This window comes from Pithys albifrons, chromosome 2 (genome assembly GCF_047495875.1).
Source record: "Pithys albifrons albifrons isolate INPA30051 chromosome 2, PitAlb_v1, whole genome shotgun sequence".
Lineage (NCBI taxonomy): Eukaryota > Metazoa > Chordata > Aves > Passeriformes > Thamnophilidae > Pithys > Pithys albifrons.
The window spans coordinates 83,122,818-83,142,889 of record NC_092459.1 but is presented as its reverse complement, the minus strand read 5'-3'; the positions used below and the strand labels follow the sequence as shown (position 1 = coordinate 83,142,889).

Here is a 20,072-nt window from a genome sequence, read left to right as displayed (position 1 = left end):
TCATCAATGTACTTGGAAGAGTTATTACAATTTATTTATTACTACCTTGCAAAATAACCTGCTTTTACTTTTATGCCTGGCTGAGTGCTGGAAGATTTTCATCTTTCTTCTTTTTTTTTTTTTCTCTAGCTCTTTTCACAGCAATGTACTACTTGAGAATTAACTCTAGTAATAATAGTTCCCTAAAATGCTGTACTACTTTTTTTTTTAATGACATCTTTGAATTGTTTTTACCAGGTATGAAGAGTTAAAATTTTGGGCACAGCAAGAGAAACCTTCCTGGTGTTTGAGAAGCGCTGTAACTACCAGCAGCATTTAGCGAAACATCAGGCACGATGAATCTCTGGTGTTCCTGGAGTGAGGACCAAAATTGCATCTCTGACAGCTGATCAGGTGTGAAGCAGGATTTTTTGCTAATCTGACAGCTAGTGAGTGTAATACTCAAAGGACTGCCTTTACCTCCTACAGATAATGGAGTTAAGTATCAAAGTGAACAGTGTGGTCTCTATAATATAAATTAGAAGAAAAAAGTAGCTTTTTTAGGGTTGGATATCCTCTAGCACAAGATGGCCCTGGCACCATATTACAGAGATTTCTATCTTAGAAAAATAAGCTGTTTCTAACAGAGAACAGCTGGAGATGGCTGAGCCGATGCGGCAGGTCTGAGGAGGTCTGACAGGGCCAACTGGGGCTTAGGAAAGATGGATTGTGACCATCAGATTTCTTTGTTACCTGTGGGACAGGGTGGGCAAAGGCAGGCAGAGACATCCTCTGGCATTGGGTTTGATGTAACAATTCTTTGCTCCTTTTTAATAATCCTAGGTTTTCTCTGTGTGAATGCACAGTCTTTGTTGCTAGGATCCCAGCATTTTCATTCAAACTGTTTGATTCAAGAACAAAGACTTGTGTCTTTGGTTTGCTGCAGGAACAGGTTCATGGTATTTCATTTGTGTTACTGCACAGTGACTTGATGATGCTTCCCCTTTCTAAACCAATTCTCATAATATATGTGTTTTGGCATTGGTGGAAGACATCATTGCTTACAGCCTGCTGAGCTCCATCCTGGCTGCAATTCATAAGTGACTTGGAGGCAGGACTAGAAATTATACTAAGCAAGTTTGCAGCTGACAGAAAAATGGGAGGAGCTGCAGAGAGACCTTGACAAATTAGAGGACTGGGCAATCACCAACCACATGAAGTTTAACAAGAGAAAGTACTGGATTCTGCACCTGGAATGAGGCAACCCTGGGTGTATGTACAGACTGGGGAAGGAGATGCTGGAAATCAACATCATTATTCTCTGGCAGGCTTTGTCTGCTGCTCCTTCAGCTATCAGCAGGTGACTCAGAGGGGAGTTGGAGGCGTGGCTTGCTCGTTAGCATCAGAGTGAGAAGGCTTTAAAAACATCTCTAGGGAGCGCAAGCGACCCGGAGCGCGGCGAACAGGAGCGGGCAAACAGGGGCGTGGCATGTCAGTGAGGGCGTGGCACGGCAGTTTGCACGGCAGTTCGAACAGGCGGGGCGAACAGGCAGGGCAGAAGCCTAGGTATTTCTGCGGCCTTTTTTTTTTTCTCTGTTTGTTTGTTTGTTTCTCTTTTCTACCTTTCCCCACAGCTCAAGGCAGTCATGCCTCCCAAAAAAATGAAAGCTGTTGCTCCTGTTACCAGTAGAGGGGTGTCAATACAGACAGAACCCTCTAAAAAGGATGCAGCCACTCAGGCCTCTGGCTGCATAGACTGTTTGAGCCTGGACCTACTACCAGAGGACAGTATGAGAAGCGCCTGCATACGATGTGAGCAGGTGAATGATTTGCTGGGTCTGGTGGCAGAGCTAAAGGAAGAGGTCGATAGGCTCAGAAACAGAAGGGAGAGTGAAAAAGAAATTGACTGGTGGAGTCACACCCTTTCCACTCCTAAGGAAGCCCAGCAGGAGGTGGTGAAGCCCAGCTCCTCCTGCCATCAGGCAGACAGAACAGACCATAGGGATGGGGACGAATGGAAACAGGTGCCTGGTCATAGAGGCAAAAACACCCCCTCTCGACCCCTTTCACCTGCCAGGGTGCCCTTAAAAAACAGGTATATGGCCCTGGAGTCGGACAGTCTGTTGGAGGACAGTCAGGAGGAGGATCTATCTACAAGATCTTCTGGTTACCCCCAGCCTACCGGACAGGTTACGACTACAGGTAAGAGGAAAAAGAGAAGGATTGTTGTAATCGGTGACTCCCTTCTGAGGGGAACTGAGGGCCCTCTATGTCAGCCAGACCCGTCCCACAGGGAAGTTTGCTGCCTTCCCGGGGCCAGGGTGAGGATATTACCAAAAGACTTCCTAAACTTATCCAACCCTCAGACTATTACCCACTGTTGGTTGTCCAGGTTGAAAGTGATGACATTAATAAAAGGAGTACCAGAGTAATTAAAAAAGATTTCAAGGCACTGACCCGATCTCTTCATGGGACAGGAGCACAGGTAGTAATTGCCTCAGTTCCTGTGCTAGCTGGGGTGAATGAGGAGAGGTTTAGGAAAGCCCAGCTTACCAATAGGTGGCTTAGGGGATGGTACTATCGTCAAAATTTTGGTTTTTTTGATCATGGGGCAAACTCCGTGTTGCCCAGTCTCATCAAAGCAGATGGGCTTCATTTATCTAGGAAGGGCAAAAGAACTGTAGCCCATAAGTTGGCAGGGTTGGTTAGGAGGGCTTTAAACTAGGTTTGAAGGGGGAAGGGACGGCAACTGGGCTCTCCAGAGATAGGCCTAAGGGCATAGAGCCCGAGTTGAGAATGAAATCAGTGGCCCAGCTGAAGTGCATGTACACCAATGCACGCAGTATGGGAAACAAAAGAGGAGCTGGAAGCCATAGTGCAGCAGGAAAACTATGACATAGTTGCTGTCACAGAAACGTGGTGGGATGAATCACATGACTGGAGTGCTGCTATGGGGGGCTACAAGCTCTTCAGAAAAGACAGGCAGGGAAGGAGAGGTGGAGGGGTGGCTTTATATGTTAGAGAGTCTCTTGACTCTGTTGAAGTTGAGGTCAGCAGTGACAAGGTTGAGTGCCTGTGGGCCAGAATCAGGGGCAAGGCCAACAAGGCTGACACCCTTGTGGGAGTCTGTTACAGACCGCCCAACCAGGATGATGAAGGAGATGAATTATTCTACAAGCAGCTGGCAGATGTCTCAAAATCTCCAGCCCTTGTTCTTGTGGGTGACTTTAACCTGCCAGATATCTGCTGGGAGCTTCATACTGCAGAGAAGAGGCAGTCAAGGATGTTCCTGGAGTGTATAGAGGACAATTTCCTTCATCAACTGGTAAATGAGCCTACCAGGGGTAAGGCCCTGCTAGACCTCCTGTTTACAAACAGAGAGGGGCTGGTAGATGATGTAGTGGTTGGAGGTAGCCTGGGGCATAGTGACCATGAAATAATAGAATTTTCAGTCCTCAGGGATGTAAGGAGAGCCACCATTAAAACCTCTACTTTGGACTTCTGGAGAGCAGATTTTGGCCTATTCAAAGAACTGATTCAGAGCATACCCTGGGAAACAACCCTTAAAGGCAAGGGGGTCCAGGAGGGATGGACATGTTTTAAGAAGGAAATTTTGAGTGCACAGCAACAGGCTATACCAGTGAGCCGAAAGGCCAGCCGGAGGGGAGGACGGCCAGCTTGGTTAAATAGGGAGATTCTGCAAGAAATCAGGGATAAAAAGAAAGTTTACAGACTATGGAAAAAAGGGCTGGCTACTTACGAAGAATTTACAGACAGAGCTAGGTCATGCAGGAAAAAATTAGGGAAAGAAAAGTGGAATTTGAAGTAAATTTGGCTATTTCAGTTAGGGATAACAAAAAGTCCTTTTATAAATACATTAATAACAAAAGGAGGGGCAAGGAAAACCTCCATTCTCTGTTGGACTTGGAGGGAAATATAGTTAAGGAAGATGAGGAGAAGGCTGAGGTACTTAACACCTACTTTGCCTCAGTTTTCACCAGTAGGACAGGTGGCCCTCAAGACAACTGGCCTCTGGAGCTGGTAGACAGGGAGAGGGAGCTGAATACCCCTCCTGTATTCCAGGAGGAAATAGTTACTGACTTACTGAGCCAACTGGATCCTAACAAGTCTATGGGACCAGATGGGATCCATCCCAGGGTGATGAAGGAGCTGGCAGAAGAGCTTGCCAAACCGCTCTCCATCATCTTCCAACAGTCCTGGCTCTGTGGGGAGGTCCCAGATGATTGGAGGTTGGCGAATGTCACCCCAATCCACAAAAAGGGCTGCAAGCAGGACCCTGGCAACTACAGGCCTGTCAGCCTGACCTCTGTGCCTGGCAGGGTTATGGAGCAGTTCATCCTGAGTGCAATCACACAGCACCTTCAGGGTGGACAAGTGATTAGACCCAGCCAGCATGGGTTTAGGAGGGGCAGGTCCTGTCTGACCAACCTGATCTCTTTTTACGATCAAGTGACCCACCTGGTGGATGAGGGGAAGGCTGTGGATGTGGTCTATCTGGACTTCAGCAAGGCCTTTGACACTGTCTCCCATAATATACTCCTGGAAAAGCTGGTAGCCCGTGGCCTGGACAAGTGTACCCTCTCCTGGATTAAGAGCTGGCTGGAGGGTCAGGCCCAGAGAGTGCTGGTGAATGGAGCTGCATCCAGCTGGCGGCCAGTCACCAGTGGTGTTCCCCAGGGGTCTGTATTGGGTCCAGTCCTGTTTAAAATCTTTATTGATGATTTAGATGAGGGGATTGAGTCCGTCATCAGCAAATTTGCTGATGACACCAAGCTGGGAGGGAGTGTCGATCTGCTGGAAGGCAGGAGGGCTCTGCAGAGGGATCTGGATAGACTTGAGAGATGGGCTGATTCCAATGGGATGAAGTTCAATAAGGCCAAGTGCCGGGTCCTGCACTTTGGCCACAACAACCCCCTGCAGCGCTACAGGCTGGGCACAGAGTGGCTGGAGAGCAGCCAGGCACAAAGGGACCTCGGGGTACTAATTGACAGGAAGCTCAACATGAGCCAACAGTGTGCCCAGGTGGCCAAGAAGGCCAATGGGATCCTGTCCTGTATCAAGAATAGCGTGGCCAGCAGGACCAGGGAAGTGATCCTTCCCCTGTACTCTGCGTTGGTGAGGCCACACCTTGAGTACTGTGTTCAGTTCTGGGCCCCTCAGTTCAGAAAGGATATTGAGGTGCTGGAGTGAGTCCAGAGAAAAGCAACAAGGCTGGTGAAGGGACTGGAGCACAAGTCCTATGGGGAGAGGCTGAGGGAGCTGGGGTTGTTTAGCGTGGAGAAGAGGAGGCTCAGAGGTGACCTCATCACTGTCTAGAACTACCTGAAGGGAAGTTATAGCCAGGTGGGGGCTGGTCTTTTCTCCCAGGCACTCAGCAATAGGACAAGGGGGCACGGGCTTAAGCTCTGCCAGGGGAAATTTAAGTTGGAGATCAGAAAAAAATTCTTTGCAGAGAGAGTAATCAGGCATTGGAATGGGCTGCCCAGAGAGGTGGTGGATTCACCATCCCTAGAGATTTTTAAACGCAGGTTGGATGTGGCGCTGAGTGCCATGATCCAGTAAATGGACTAGAGTTGGACCAAGGGTTGGACTCAGTGATCTTGGAGGTCTTTTCCAACCCAATCGATTCTATGATTCTATGATCATAGAAAGGGACCTGGTCAATGGCCAATTGAATCTGAGTTAGCAGCCAGGAGGGCCAACTGTGTCCTGGGGGGCATCAAGTAAAGAACCACCAGCCAGACAGGGGAGGGGATTGTCCCATTCTGCTTTGCACTGGGGCCTCACCTTGAATGTTGTGTGCAGTTTTGGGTACCACAATATAAGAAAGGTATTAAGCTGTTAGAGAGTGTTCAAAGGAGGGCAACGAAGATGGTGAAGTGCCTTGAGGGGAAGTTGTATGAGGAGCAGCTGAGGGAAATGAGGTGCTTTAGCCTGAACAGCAGGAAGTTTGGAGGGTACCTAATGGCTCTCTACAACTATTTGAAAATGTGTTGTGAGATGGCAGGGAAATGCCTGTAGGTTGCTCCAAGGGAGGTTTAGGTTGGATATTAGAAAGAATTTCTTCACATGAAGTGTTGTCAAGTGTTGGTACAAGTTGTCCTAAGTAGCAATGGAGTCACCATCCCAGGAGATACTTGGAAGATTTGTAGATGTGGCACTTAAGGACATGGTTATTGATGAACTTGGTAGTGCTGGATTAATGTTTGGAATTGATGATCTTAGAGGTCTTTTCCAACCAAAATTATTCTATAATTCTATAAGAAAAGAGTTCTGTATTTTGCCTCCAAGGACCAAACAACAATGCACAGAACAAGAGCAGGTCTCTAAGTAACCTCTGTGCAGCCTTGGATGAACGCACCCACTCGGAGGCATTCGGGTTCATGGGGAAGATACAGCACGTTTTATTTTGCCACAGCTCACAGTGGGTGTGCTCAGGAAGGCTCAGGCTCAGCATTTAGCAAAAGGGCTGTCTTAGGGAAGTGCACAGTAGTGTGGGACATGAATTTTGTTTTCGTTCACACGCCCAAGGGAGAGACTGAAACTTTCATAGTTGTTACAGGGAGCACAAACAAGTGTCATTGCAGTGACAGAGGCAATCCACATGCTCTTGAGTATCAGCTACCAACCAGTGTAAGACTTTGATCAAAGACCGCTGAAAACAACTAAATCATTGAAACTGAGTAGAATCTTACAGAGTAGGATGCTGACTAAAATGATTCCTTAGTTAAGCTGCTGTACATTGCCATCTGTCATTAATATTACATTATTGTTTAATGTTATACTCTCAGCACTGAATATCCCAAAAGTTAACATGAATAGCAATAGAAAAAAGCCACATATATGACCTCAAATGCTTCATATAACCAGTACAATATCATATTCAGTAACAGATCTAAGGCAAGGGGGAAACTTGGAAACAGAAGTCTGTGAAACATGGTGTGATAAAAAAAAATAGAAATGAGATGATTTTCATATGCTCAACATAAAAAAAATACCATGAGTGATTTGGATGAGATACTAATGGTTGCATGAACTTCTGACTCCGAATAATTAAATCTTCATATTACACAACTGAGAAGCTACAACAGATAGTTGGGAATGGATTTAAGGGAAAGTTGCAATTACTTGCCTGATTTAATGGCTGTACTTTTTGAAGAAGAATATTCAAGAGTTGATGGATATGTTACACCTTTTCTTGGCTTGCCCTCTACAAAAAAACACATTAGAAGGCATCACACGATAGTCTAAGCTTTCTTGCAATAAAATAGGCTTTCAGAATTAGACTCCTTTACTGCTGAACTGATTTTCGTGAGGATTTATTTCATCTGGTGGCAGAATCTCAATACCATAAAACTAAAAATGTCAATGCCTAAACCCAGCATCATTTAAAAAAGTTAGAAAGCATGAAAACACAGTCCTGCAGAGGATTTGAAGAGGTCAGCTAGTTCATTCCTTTGCTCTCAAACAATATTAAACACAAGGGGATAATTCCTTAAGAACATCTATATAATTTCTACTTAAACCCACAGCTTCCCTAGGTGGCCTTTCCCAGTGCCTGACAATGCAGTTGACTTAGAAAACATGTTTGATGTGGGATTCATTTCATCACGCACAGAGCATTCTTCTCTGACCTCACTTCTCCAAGATGCCATTTCTGGCAACAGCCTTTTGCAGTAATAACAGTGAGAGAAGGCTGTGCTTGTGTATGGGAACATATGGTACCTATATTTAGATCTAAAATGAGAGTCCTGTCTTAAAACAATGAGATATGTTTCCCAGTTAAGCTTTAAACCACAAATCTTTTCAGTGCAACAGCAGATGCCATCTCTGTGGGTACGTGTGCCTATGCAACTCTTGGGACAGTTTTTATATTCACATATATCACTGATTGAAAAGTGTTGCAGAGAAACCCAGTGTAGGGAAGACTGCTTTGGCCTCTGGGAGTTGATGCAAGTACATCTTCTGGACCCTAGTGACTGTCTGCAAGATGCTGTGCTTTGTCATGTATCTGGACCATCTCAGGTGAGAACTATCTCCATCTCATGAAAAACCTGAGTCATGAAAATCTTTCCTTTATTCCCTTAGTGGATTCTTTAAGGAGGTATGTATGGCACTGCAAGCATGTCAGTTGTCATCCTCAGTGATTAATCCAGAGACCAACAGCTCTGAATGGAATTAATTCCTATAGACTGAGTCCCTCATGGGAATGGGGGACTGTTTCCCCCATGATGGCACACAAAGAAAGTTATGGAGGAATTCCATGAGCAGGCTTGTCCATGGAGCTGGATAGTCATAGTTCCTTTGTCACTTTTAATGTCTTTAATTCTTTTGTTTTACTCCTCTAATTAGGCAGTGATGTAAGAAACTATTCAATTTTTCATTTATAGTGGTATAAAGTGAGAGCAGCTCCACCAAAGTCAACACTGATCCATCAAAGACCATGTTAGCATGTAAGGACAACCTGGAAAGAGCTTCCTTCTTGCCCTCTGGGCTTCTGTTACAGAAACTGGTCTAAGTGAAGGGCTGCAGGTTTTCACATCTGCTTTCCCCCAAGTTAAATCTGGGATCAGGAGTAAAGCAGGACTAGGGAGCTCTTGTACTAATTTGGTAGAAAGACAGAAAAGTTATGGGATCACAGATGAATTCCACATGCTTTTCTTTATCCCCAGTAGAGGAAGGGTTGTCAGATATAATCAGCTGGCACCATGGATGCCATAATAGCATAATAATCTGATCTTAGTAAGAAAGATTTCTGTGCTAATCTGATTTCTAATGCAAACCTGAAGCCTACTGCTGTGCAAATACATCAGCTGGTGTGGGGAGGCTGGCTGCTGTGGGCTTCTGATGTTTTTGATCAACAACAATTTGCATCCCATTCGTGACCAAGAGGTAGGTCTGAAGACTGACCTGAACATGGCCCTACTCCGTGGAGCAATGGTAATATGTCTTTTTCACTATTAAGAAAAAGTTACGTCTAGGTTTGAGTTTGCTTAACAGACTTAAAATGTGTTTACATGTGGCTGAAAACATCAGCTTTGGCCATTGAAATACTAGCTATGGTGTGGTGGCAACTCACCCTCTCACACTAGTGTAGCAAACCCAGAAGTTTAGGACTTTAATTTTCTTAACCCACTAGATGCAAAAGGACTATTAAACTGAATGGAGTCATTCAAGGGAGTGCCAAGGCATTTCAGTGCTTGAAAGGGAATACCAAGGCATTTGCATACCTCCTGGTGTGCTGGCTGCTTTAATCCCAGAGGACACACCTCCTTCCCCACTGCCCCTAAATCACGCCACTTCACTGCCTTCGTCCCTCAAGGTTTCCTCTTCTGTGCTCTTTTGTGCAGATGCTCATTCACAATTTAAACATCACAAACTTGGTGACAATCTCCTAACAAGGAATAAACTGTTGGCACTTTTCCAGGGTACAGTACTGCATACAGGTCTGGTCTGCTGAAAGAGTATTTCAGAGAATAGGGGAAGTCAGTTCAAGCTCTAAAGCTGTACTGAAATTAATGCCTTAGGTGACTTAGTATTTTTATTTGGCAATGCTTTATTCAGCTCTGTCTTTTTATGATTCATAGTTTTAAAAAACCCAACCCCAACTCATCTCTTTCTGGGAATGAGATTTTATGCATTCAGCCGCAGGCTGCTGAGTTGAATAGCACAGCTTTTCTGGGTTTAGTCTTCTTAATTTCTCTAAAATTCTAAATTTCTCACATTTTCAGTGAGAGTTTTCTTCCTATTAATATATAAAATACCATATAACATATGTTATATCATATGTTAGATTGACATTTGAGCTAGGTTATAAACTAAGAGTTCCACAGACATCACTGAGATCACCCAGTATGCATAAAACTAAGTGCATGAGGGACAAATCTCATCATGCCTACACATACCCAGTTTTCTCATAATCTCCTTTTCCATGTGCTTGTAACTTTCTCTTGTATCTTCTTTTACAGTGTATCATTAAGAATAATGATTCATTAACATAAATCAAAAAATTCCTACAGTTTTATAGAAGAATATGTTTTATGGGATAAGAGGAAAAAAAGATCCTATTTCCCATTTATGTACCAGAATTACAATATGCTGTTTGTTGGGGGAAAAAACTGCTGCAAGTACAAGTAGCAAATTCAGCTATTCCAGGAAATTCCCACTCATTCAAAATAAATGCTTCTCATAATGTGGTGTACCCATGGAAGACAACTGTAAAAAAAGGGCATCCAAATACATGAATGCAAAATCTGGATGACGGTTTGTTTTGGTCAGTTTCCGAAACCTCCTTTGCTGTCTACAAATTTTCACATGAAAATAATATTTTGTTATTTTTAGCGGCTGTTCAGTTTATTGAACCATTGATTTTTCCAGGAATTATGTAGTTAACTAATACCAATTTTCATATAAAAATTATCTTAGAATTTTATATATATAAAATATATATATTAGTATAAATGTAAACTCTTGCTATAAGATAATCAATGACCTATTTTAAACCTCCAAAAGTGTAGAACAGTAAGAACAGACCCATTCTATGGGTGCATCAAAAAGTTAGAATTAGGAATACATAAACCAACATCAAGCAGACCCTTTCACACAGGTGGAGTAGGTGCAAGTAGGTTTAAGATAATCTGAAGCTGATGCAAAAAGGATCTAATTTACAAAAAAAAAGTGCATTTTGTCAGTGAATGCAAGTGAGCTCTGATACTATCAACAGGGAGAAAAAGGAATGATCATTAAATGAAGGTGGATTTCCCTGCACTGAGTAGATATCAGAACTATTTGGCTAACAAACTGGAGGAAATTCCTGATGTACTTGGGATGCACCAGTGGAATTGCCACATTTAGTGTTTGCATACATACAGTAGGGCTTTATGTGGTTTGAGATTGTTTGACATAAGTCAGAAGTTGATTCAGGAGATGCAAATTCAGGTGCAGGCTGAGGATGCTTCACATGGCCAAAAGGCCCTTAGTTTTCTCAGCAGCACTACTTGCCAGGGTAGAGAGCAATAGGAAGACCTCACAGTGAGTACCAAAGCTCAGATTTAATGCATCAATAGTCCGAGATAAGGTGCCTTCAGAGACTCAATCCAGAACACCTGTCAACTCCTGCAGTCAGCTCACAGTCACACCTGGCTGAGCTGAGCACACCGCTGGCTGGGGGTGTATCTCTTTGTGGGCTACTTAGGAAGCCCAGAACAAGGTATCTCAAATTAATTATTCACGCTAAAGCTGTGTGGGGTGGGCCTGCGGGGACTAGCCTGGTCTTTAAAACAAGAGGGTGCTGCCCCCTCTGCCCACGGCTGCCCAGCCCTCGGGCAGGGGGGAGGGAGCAGGCGGGGAGGCTCCGGTGCTCCATCTCCGAATGGTACCTGACACGAGGAAGGACTCCCTCCAGCGCGGCAGTGACAGGGACCGGACACCGTTGGAGAAGCTCCCGCGGTAACCAGAGTGGCCAGCAACTTTCTGGACAAGGATCTTCCCGCCTGTGTTGTCAATTATACCACTGCAAGGAGACAACATGGTGTCTGAAGGCAGAAAACCCACGAAAACCTTAGAAACTGTTTACAGTGCAAGAGCTATGAAGCGTTTCCTTTTACCTTTAAACCAGGGGCAGTAGTGGGACTGTCGTGCTACTACAAAGTCTGCTGCTAAGAAATAGTTGTGCTTCTTCCACACAGAGAAGAGCAGTTTGTTATAAGGTGCTGTCAGGATCTGTTTGCTCTTCCCACTGCTCTACTGATCCCGTGTTTAAGCTTGACCGAGTTGCACACAAGAAAAAGCTACTGCCTTTGTTAAAATTCCTACAAGCTTGATTAAATGACTGAAGACACAGGGAAAGGTGCTCAGAGGAGTTTTCAGGCCAACCACGTGACAGAATGTGTTTTCTTTGAATTTCATTGTGTGTTATCTGCAAAAAGCTAAGCCTAGTTCTGACCTCAGCCTGGAGCAAACTCGCCACAATATTGCTGGAAGCTGTAGAACACCTGGAAGGCTCCATGTGCAGTGCACATCAAATGGTGTTTGACAGACGATGCAACGTTTCTCAAGACAAACAGAAAACCTCCAGTGTATGCAACCTGCTCCAGCATCACTAGCACAGCAGGTAAACCTGGAAGAGACTGTGAATGTAGGGATGTGTGGTAGGGCTGGCAGTAATGACTGTGCGGGAAAGTAAGTAATGAGTGTCAAACAGTGTTGAAGAATGTGCCAGATCTGGAACTTTCTGTGATGAATGTAAGAAGCCGCAGCTAAAATAAATGTATGGAAAAGAAATTCACAGTGGAAATGCAGCATATAAGCTAACAAAGCCAAATTCAGCTGGCAAATGAGAACCTGAAATTCTCACTGCAACGGTATTGACAACCAACATTTGAACTAGAGGGAAATTGCAGTTCCTTCCAGTAGTTTGTAACTTCCCTTTGGGACTAGTTCTGCATGCAGAGAATTTCCACTGTGCACTAATATCTGAAGGAAGATTCTGTTTCTTGAAAGCCTGGCAGTCAAAACCCCAGCGAGGGGCTGAGCAGGCAGAGCTGCAGCCAGGAGGTGGCAGCCCTTTGCACACAGGCAACCCAGGCTGAGAACAGCACAGTGCAGAGGCAACGTGTAAAGTCCCTAGACCTTAACTGTGAAACTTTACTCGATATCCCTGCTGTTTCACTGATCCAGAAGCACGGCAGTAGCACAAATAACTCCAAATGAAGTCAAGTTGTCAATCAGGCTTTATAAGTTCTTACTGCATCTTCAGCTGAGTACATCCTGCCTCTGCATCCTGCCTACAATTACGGTGTTTTGATTGTGCAGTTATTCTCCATTAAAATTTAATGCACATTTTTGCATGGATAATGAAACTTAGCAAAATTTGTGCTATAAAATTCATATTTATATATTTTCTTGTGCAGTGTCCTCTTGTGTGGCAGGAAAGCACATTACTCAGCCTTTGATGTCAAGGACAGTTAAATTCAAATCTGGAGAACCAAACCAATCCCAGAAGTATGAGAGTTATATGTATTCATCACTGCTGATATGCCTGTTTTTTTTCTGAAGCTTTATTAGTAGCAACAGCTCCATCCCTACCTTTCACTTGAATAATAATAGTACAGTAGTAATTTGTTATGCATGAATGAGAAATCTGCAAATCTCAAGGCACTTCTTCAAAGGTTAAGAAACTTTTTCAAACACAACTGACTTCAACAGGTATACAGGATTGACAGCACTTTGTAAGAATGGATCCATTACCTCATATATGGTCTTTCTCTCAGGTTTTGTGCTACAACGACAGCCTGCAATCAAATCTAGAAGGCAGTGGGAACTGTAAAGATTTTGAAAAGGTAAAAGCTCCCTACAATGAAATGATGGCTTTGTCTGAGGGCCTTGTTCATTTCAATTCACTCACCTGTGAATTGCAGCATTGCAGACACTGGAAAAGGAAGCATATATGTCGGTGCCATAAACACGATATTTTACATCTTGACATCCAGGAGGGCATTTTGCAATGAATTCTGGATTGATTATCTTCCCCGCCTTGACATCACAATCAATCTGGGGCACATCTGTGAGTGCAAAATCTTGGTAAAGTCAGATTGAATGCTTTCATAGCTGAGTGATCTTGTCATAAAACAATGAGTAACTGAGCAGCAGGAATGACCTTCTCTGCTGTCTTTGTATCAATGGATTTGAGATACAAAACTTCTATGTGTTCTGCATCTACAACTTAACATATAATAACGCCTGTGCCAAGGGATGTAGCAGTAACTAAGGATGGAATAAAGAAGCCTGAGGATATTTCTGACCTTCAGTGTTTGCTTCTCTGAAGGAAATATCTGTTATGACGCTCTGCTGGAGAGAGAGAAGTGTAGTCACCCAGGCTGTGATTAACATGTGGGAAGGAGGGGGTAGGGATGCTTCCCAAGCCTCCTGCTGTGCTCATGTAGCTCTGTGCTGTCTATAACATCAGGCTGCAGTCACAGCCCATTATCTTGCCCTTAATTTTTAAAACTATTTGCTGGGTGTAATTTACTTTGAACAAGGGGTTTAAGTGTGAGTTTACAACCTTGAAGCAGGCTTGTTTGTCAGCTACATGAGCAAAATAAACTGTGGGAAGAAATGCTCCCACAGCAGTAAAGCTGAAAGCTATACATCCTAGTGTGTAAATATACACCACTTTTCTCATGCTAATCAGCTACATATGCTTTGTGTTACAGCTGGTTCATTTCACATATTTATCTCTCACTCTCTCTGGGAAAAATCCCAGTGCTTACTTGGATCCTTGTGTGGTACCTAATGACTTATGAAGATGTATTTTAGTAGAAAAGTACAAAATTTTTCCTTTTCACAAATTAAGTAGCACACATTGTACTTAGTGAACATAAACTCACTTTGCACTCATTTTATATGTCAGACATTCATGCTGTAAAGCAGCCAAGAGTTCTGCTGGGACCACTTACATAGTTTAGGCTTTTTTGTCTTCTTTGTGATTTCCTTAGCTGTGTATGCACATGTAAGAAACACACCTAGAACAAAGCAAACATAGTGTCAGGAAAAAGGAGGACTATCAACATCAGCCACCACAAGCTCCAGTGCATGAGATTTCTCAAATTTGAATCAACAGGTTGAAAAACTAAAATGGGAATACTCTCAGCCACAGCTAAGTTTCTGCTTGGTTAACTTTGCAGTCAAGATGACATCTACTGGGGGAAAGTTTTTTGAAGGGAATTTAAGAACAGTTCACCTTGCATACTCATCTGTGGAACTCATTATCTAAAGATGCCATTGAGTTCATGTGGTCCAGACAACCTCAAAAGTTCCCAGTATTTCCACAAGTAGTGGAAACTCTTTGGTGTGATAGAGATGTAGTGAAACAACATACTCTGTGCATAAAGTAGCTGGGAAGTTAGGAAGAGAGAGATTCTTCCTAATAGCCTATTGGGAAGGTTATTCTGTAATTGTGCTTTGTGGCATTTCGCTCACTGGTGGTAGCAGGTAGGAAGTACTGGGAAGCATTACAGACCATGTGAGTTTCTAGTGTGGCATGTCCCAGTATCCTGTCCCAGCAAGGGCACTCTTTTTTCTTCAGTAAGCTGAATTATGATTTGAAAAGTGTAATAGTAAAAGAGACATATGCTATTAAGTTATGCATGCAGCTTACCTTGTTAGGTTTACTTGCAAAGTGATGACATACAAAAGCTCTTCATTCTCTGTGCTTATTTTATAAGCACTGTATTATGGGTAATTAATAACTTCATTACAAATATCTTGACTTTTCTGTTCACCTTTCCCTTCTCTGAGCTTTCAGAGGGAATTGAAACTCTCTATGATGTCAGCTGATCCTCTTATCACTTGTTAAGTTAATCTTACTAGAATATGCAACATAAGTAATTTCTTTCTTTTATGCTCTTCTCCCCTTAGACTGATTGCAGAGTATTTGTAGACTTAATCACTCCTAGAACTTGCTCAAAAGAAAAAGCACTCTCACAGTGTCTGAAGTGACAGTGACCCTTTTGTCAGTGGTGCAGTTGTGTAACCAAGGTGAAATTGTAGTTAAAGAAAAAAAGGAAATGAACTAGTAGAAAGTGAGAAATCTCAACTACTTGGAATGTTAGAGAAAAATAAATATGGAAGAAAGTAATTTGGTAATTTATGTAGAAGAACTACATAGATTGCTATGAATTTGAACTAAGAACTGCTGTCTTGACAGACTTGAAGATAACAGATAGAGGCAATATTGCCTGGGAATATCACAACCAGAGTGTTCATGTAAGATGCATTGCAAATTCTGGAATCTCTACTTGTTCCCAAAAAGTAAGAGCCTGTCTGACTTCCAGGGGAAAGAAAATAAGACATATTTATAACCTTCTGGTACCATCTCATTCATGGAAAGGGAAAGAACAGCAAGAATTGTGAAAGGCTGTCCCTATGTAAGAAACATCTGATTTTTCGTTATAGGGAATTTTCACATAACAGATATTTTTCAGACCCAGTTGTGCCATCTGATATGGACTGCATGCAGCTGGTTGTGTATTTAGAGATCTCTGCAAGTAATTAGTATTTCTTCTATGCCAAAGTCAAGAAGTGTGGGTAGCCCATTTCTGAAAAGCTCTGCCAAAGCTTACACCTGCCACTGAGTATAAGTCAGCAGCCACTGGTCAGCCAGGAGGAAGTACAAACCTTTTCACTCCTAATTGCAGCACATCGACAGTACTTACCAAAGAAGGTTGCAATGACTGTGGCCTTCATGGTGAGTTAAGAAAAATCTGGATGTGTCACTGAGGAGCACTGAAAAGGAAAAGAAGAGTACATCAGGCTGTGTGTTCAGAGGTATTGCAGGTGACACTGGAATGGTGGGGGAAGAGGGAGTGTGCACTGTTTTTCAATCTTTCACAGTTCTCGCATGCTGTGTCCTCTTCTCACATTGTAAACAGCTGATATCCCCAGAGGGATGGTGTTTGGGATATGGCACTCCCACAGACAGTTTTTTCACTGCTGTCCAAGATTTGCCTTTTGCCTCAGGAAACCAAGATTTCATTCACATACTTATTTCTGAGTCCAATGTCAGGAGAGAGTACAATAGGCAAGGACATGCTCTGACAGCTATTCAAGACTGTACACTACTCTTCTAAGGCAAAATCACGGAATTGTACTGTCTGCACATCAAACCACACCACATAATCTCATATAGATATGGGGAACATAAATAAGTCCATTCACTCCTGAAGGACTTTGCATAAAGTACTTTGCAATTGTTCCATCTTTTGTGATCCAAATTACCGGTTTCTTTCCTTTTCTGAGGACATGTATGTGTGTGCATGTACGTGAGCACCTGAGATTAAGAGGATTCTGTCAGAACATCTGGAAAACATTTTTTTCTGGGTCTGGCCCCTGCCATCTCTGAAGCTCTTGGCCAGGCTACAAGAATGCAAACTTATCAAAGAGAAATTCTCTCAGCTCCTCCTGAGCATCACTTGCTGCTTTTGCTCTTATTTGGTGATTGTTGAGGGAGTCCTGTGTTGGCCACTCATAATTAACCACAGTTATTAAAGTACTACATAATTCTTGATAAATATCAGAGTACAAAGTCTGAAAGGGAGAAAATATTTGTATATTGTACAGGAAAAGCCTTGAGAATCAAAATAATCTTGGTCTTCCAAGAAACTTATTATATGCTTAGAAATGGAAATATTTGTACTAAAATAAGAACTAGCTTGCTATCAAGAAAGAAAATACATGGAATGCTAAAGCTGTAAATGATCAGGAAAAGCAAGTTATCTGCCTCCTGGGAAACAGGCAGTGGCAGATTTCACATATCAATTCAAGTACATAGAAGGAGGACTTTAGTTGCCCCAGAAAGAAATTTAGACCAACAAGGCAGATAGAAGAGAGAAAGAGAAAAAAAAAATCCACAATCTGTCTTCATATAAAACGTTTCCACATTTTTTACTTTAATTACTCTTCTTTTTGCAAGCAAGCCATATGCTCCTAAGAGAAGATGACTAAAATAGTCTGCTAGAGTAAACTGAGTTCATCCAGTTCTAGATCTATATAATTTATAACTCTTTTTACATGGAGCACCTCTGATTTTTGCTTTTGTGCTACAGTCAGAGAACTTCTAATGCCAGAATATACTAACAGTATCTGTTCCTAATAGCAGTATGTCTTTCCTCGATGATCTCCCTAAAAAATCCCCCTGATCGGGTTGCTAAAGTTGAAACCAACAGAGATTGCTCAGGAGACACTGAATTGAATCCTGGGGGTATGGAAAGTGGCTCAAAATGGTGGCTGTGTCTTTCTGAAAAATGGTGGGTGGTGCTGTTGGGATGACCCAATGCTGTACAAGCCATAGCAGCAATAGCAGTTTTGTGGTAATATTCTGCTGACACAGATTCTGCTAAAAAACTTTGCCCATCTTCTAGAAGAAAAAACCCATTTTAAGCATTTACTGCAGTGTGTTTCCACTGTGATGCTGTTGAAGGAAATAGTAACAAGCTGTAGAAGAGAATTCAAAGAAACTTAGCTCAGATACTTTTCTCCTCATTTGTATGCCTGAACCAATCAACACATCAGAGACATCAAAAAATTGCTTCCCTGCAATGAGTTATCATTATAGGTCAATCCCAGAAAAAGAAGAGGCAGAATAAGAGTTACAACTCATTTGCAGAAACACCATTTACCATTGAAGACTATACTGGCATTGGTTTAGGTTTTGGAAAAGGCATCTTAATATAAACATTCCCAAAGTCTGCAGTGAATAAATTTACCAGTGACATCTTTATTTAAAGTCAAAGAGAGCTGTGAGAATTTGTCCCGACAGTGTTTGGCTTGGCGCTGGCATGTTCTCATCTCCATTTTAACTAGAGTCGAAAAGGGAAAGGATCCATGTAAAAGCTGGCTTCATGGGTGTATTGCTGTGTGCTCTGTGGAGAGAGTCCAATAGTACTTAACTATTCCTGACTCTCAACTCACCAGTGCTGCACAAGACTTCCTACTGCTTCCTAAAGGCCCTTCTGCCCCCAGACCACGGCCAGCTGTCCCAGGAGCCATCACAGTCCTCTTGGGTGCCACTACACCACCCTTGGCTGCACTTGCAATCTCTGCCTAGTCTGCTGGTTGGCATTTGCTTTTCAAGGCAACAGAAAGTGGGCTTTTTTCCTAAAATATTATGAATTTACTGCAGAAAGAGGCTGGTAAATCTAAAAGCATTTAATACGTAAAGCCTGTCGGGGCAAACAAGTTCAGCACAGCTCTTAGCCTGCAATAACAGATGCTTATCAATAAGAGAGCTAAAAGAAGCATTTAGGCAAGGCTGTTAGATTTACTTAACAGATTTGTTGTCATAGCTACACAGAAAAGCATCTTATTGTGGACTCTGTACTTTTGCTGGTGCAGTTTATACTAGCACGCTGATGGACTAAATTGGAATAGTAAAGAAACTTATTTTTGCCACTACTAATTTCTACTTTAGGCACTGGTTTATCATGAAAAAATGCACAGACACCCTGTGACACATCTCTGGTGACAGTACTCTGAGGGGGGTCCTGGCCTTTAGACCTTGGACTGTCACATGGGGAAATGTGCAGGAGGATTTACACTGCCAACTATTCAGAAGCTCCAGACTTTCTGTTGTGGGAAGTCTGTGTGAATTCATTGTATGTGGGGCCTAGGGAGTCACCTGATTGAAGCTGTGTGAGATCTCCTATACTGTGCACTGGCATGGCATCCACTGCTTCACACTGGTAAAGGGAGCAACAGCCTGGAACAAAACAGTGGGGGTTTTTGTTCCTTTGGGAAGGAAAGGGAAAGCAGGGTTCCAATCTATGTATATGACAGGCTTTTTATTATGTGTAGATCCACTGGGAGTTTTGGAGATGTTTTATCTGTAGATCAAGAATGATATTTTGCTATTAAACACAAAGCTCTTCTTCCTTTGTTCCTTTATAAAATGAATAAGTTCCATTAAAACAAAACCAAAACCTTCTACTTTGGGTTAGCCCAGAGCATGAGTTCTGCTGAGATTTGTCATTATCAGATTTCTATTAATTCAGTATTTGCAGTCCCAGTCAGAACTGGTAACTATTCATTATTAAATGTCCTAAACTGTCTGCTGAATCGCTGTTTGTCAGGGTATGTTTTCCCATCTGTGTCCTTCAAACTGCCATATCAGAAGTTACCCTTATGCCAGGAAAGCAGTTAAAAGTACACATTACATTAACATGTGCTTAAATCCCAGCTAAGTACAAATGTAGTAAGAAGCATCTCCTTTGGTGTTTTCCAGTGCAGATCCTATTTTACCTTTTAAAATCAAAGTTCTCTTTGAAAGAATGTTGCTTTTTTTCCTACCACAATTACTTGAAAAAGCTTGAATATTAGTGAAGAGACAGAGTTAGTAACTATTCTTTCTGCATATAAAGTACGACTTTTATACTGACCTTTTATTAATAACTTAACTTTTATAAAGATCTGAGAGAGCTGCTACATACCACAAACAAACAGATGCTTTAGAACCACATAAATTGTCACTGTATTGCAAACTATAACATTTTCTGATGGAAGTGTAGGTTTTAAATCCT

At 42.5% G+C, this 20,072-nt stretch overlaps 1 protein-coding gene across 1 annotated transcript in view; it reads right to left on the bottom strand.

Moving 5' to 3' along the window:
* The window catches only part of VIT (vitrin), a 41,743-nt gene extending 25,458 nt beyond the window's left edge, over nucleotides 1–16,285 (bottom strand). Inside the window, exons 1-5 of the mRNA XM_071575441.1 lie at nucleotides 16,215–16,285; nucleotides 14,457–14,522; nucleotides 13,406–13,562; nucleotides 11,379–11,512; nucleotides 7,133–7,210 (exon numbers count right to left, since the gene is read on the bottom strand). Of these exons, the coding sequence (XP_071431542.1) occupies nucleotides 7,133–7,210; nucleotides 11,379–11,512; nucleotides 13,406–13,562; nucleotides 14,457–14,522; nucleotides 16,215–16,245 (466 nt within the window). The 5' untranslated portion in view covers nucleotides 16,246–16,285. The remainder of the gene's footprint in view (nucleotides 1–7,132; nucleotides 7,211–11,378; nucleotides 11,513–13,405; nucleotides 13,563–14,456; nucleotides 14,523–16,214) is intronic.
* Nucleotides 16,286–20,072: the final 3,787 nt, after the last annotated feature.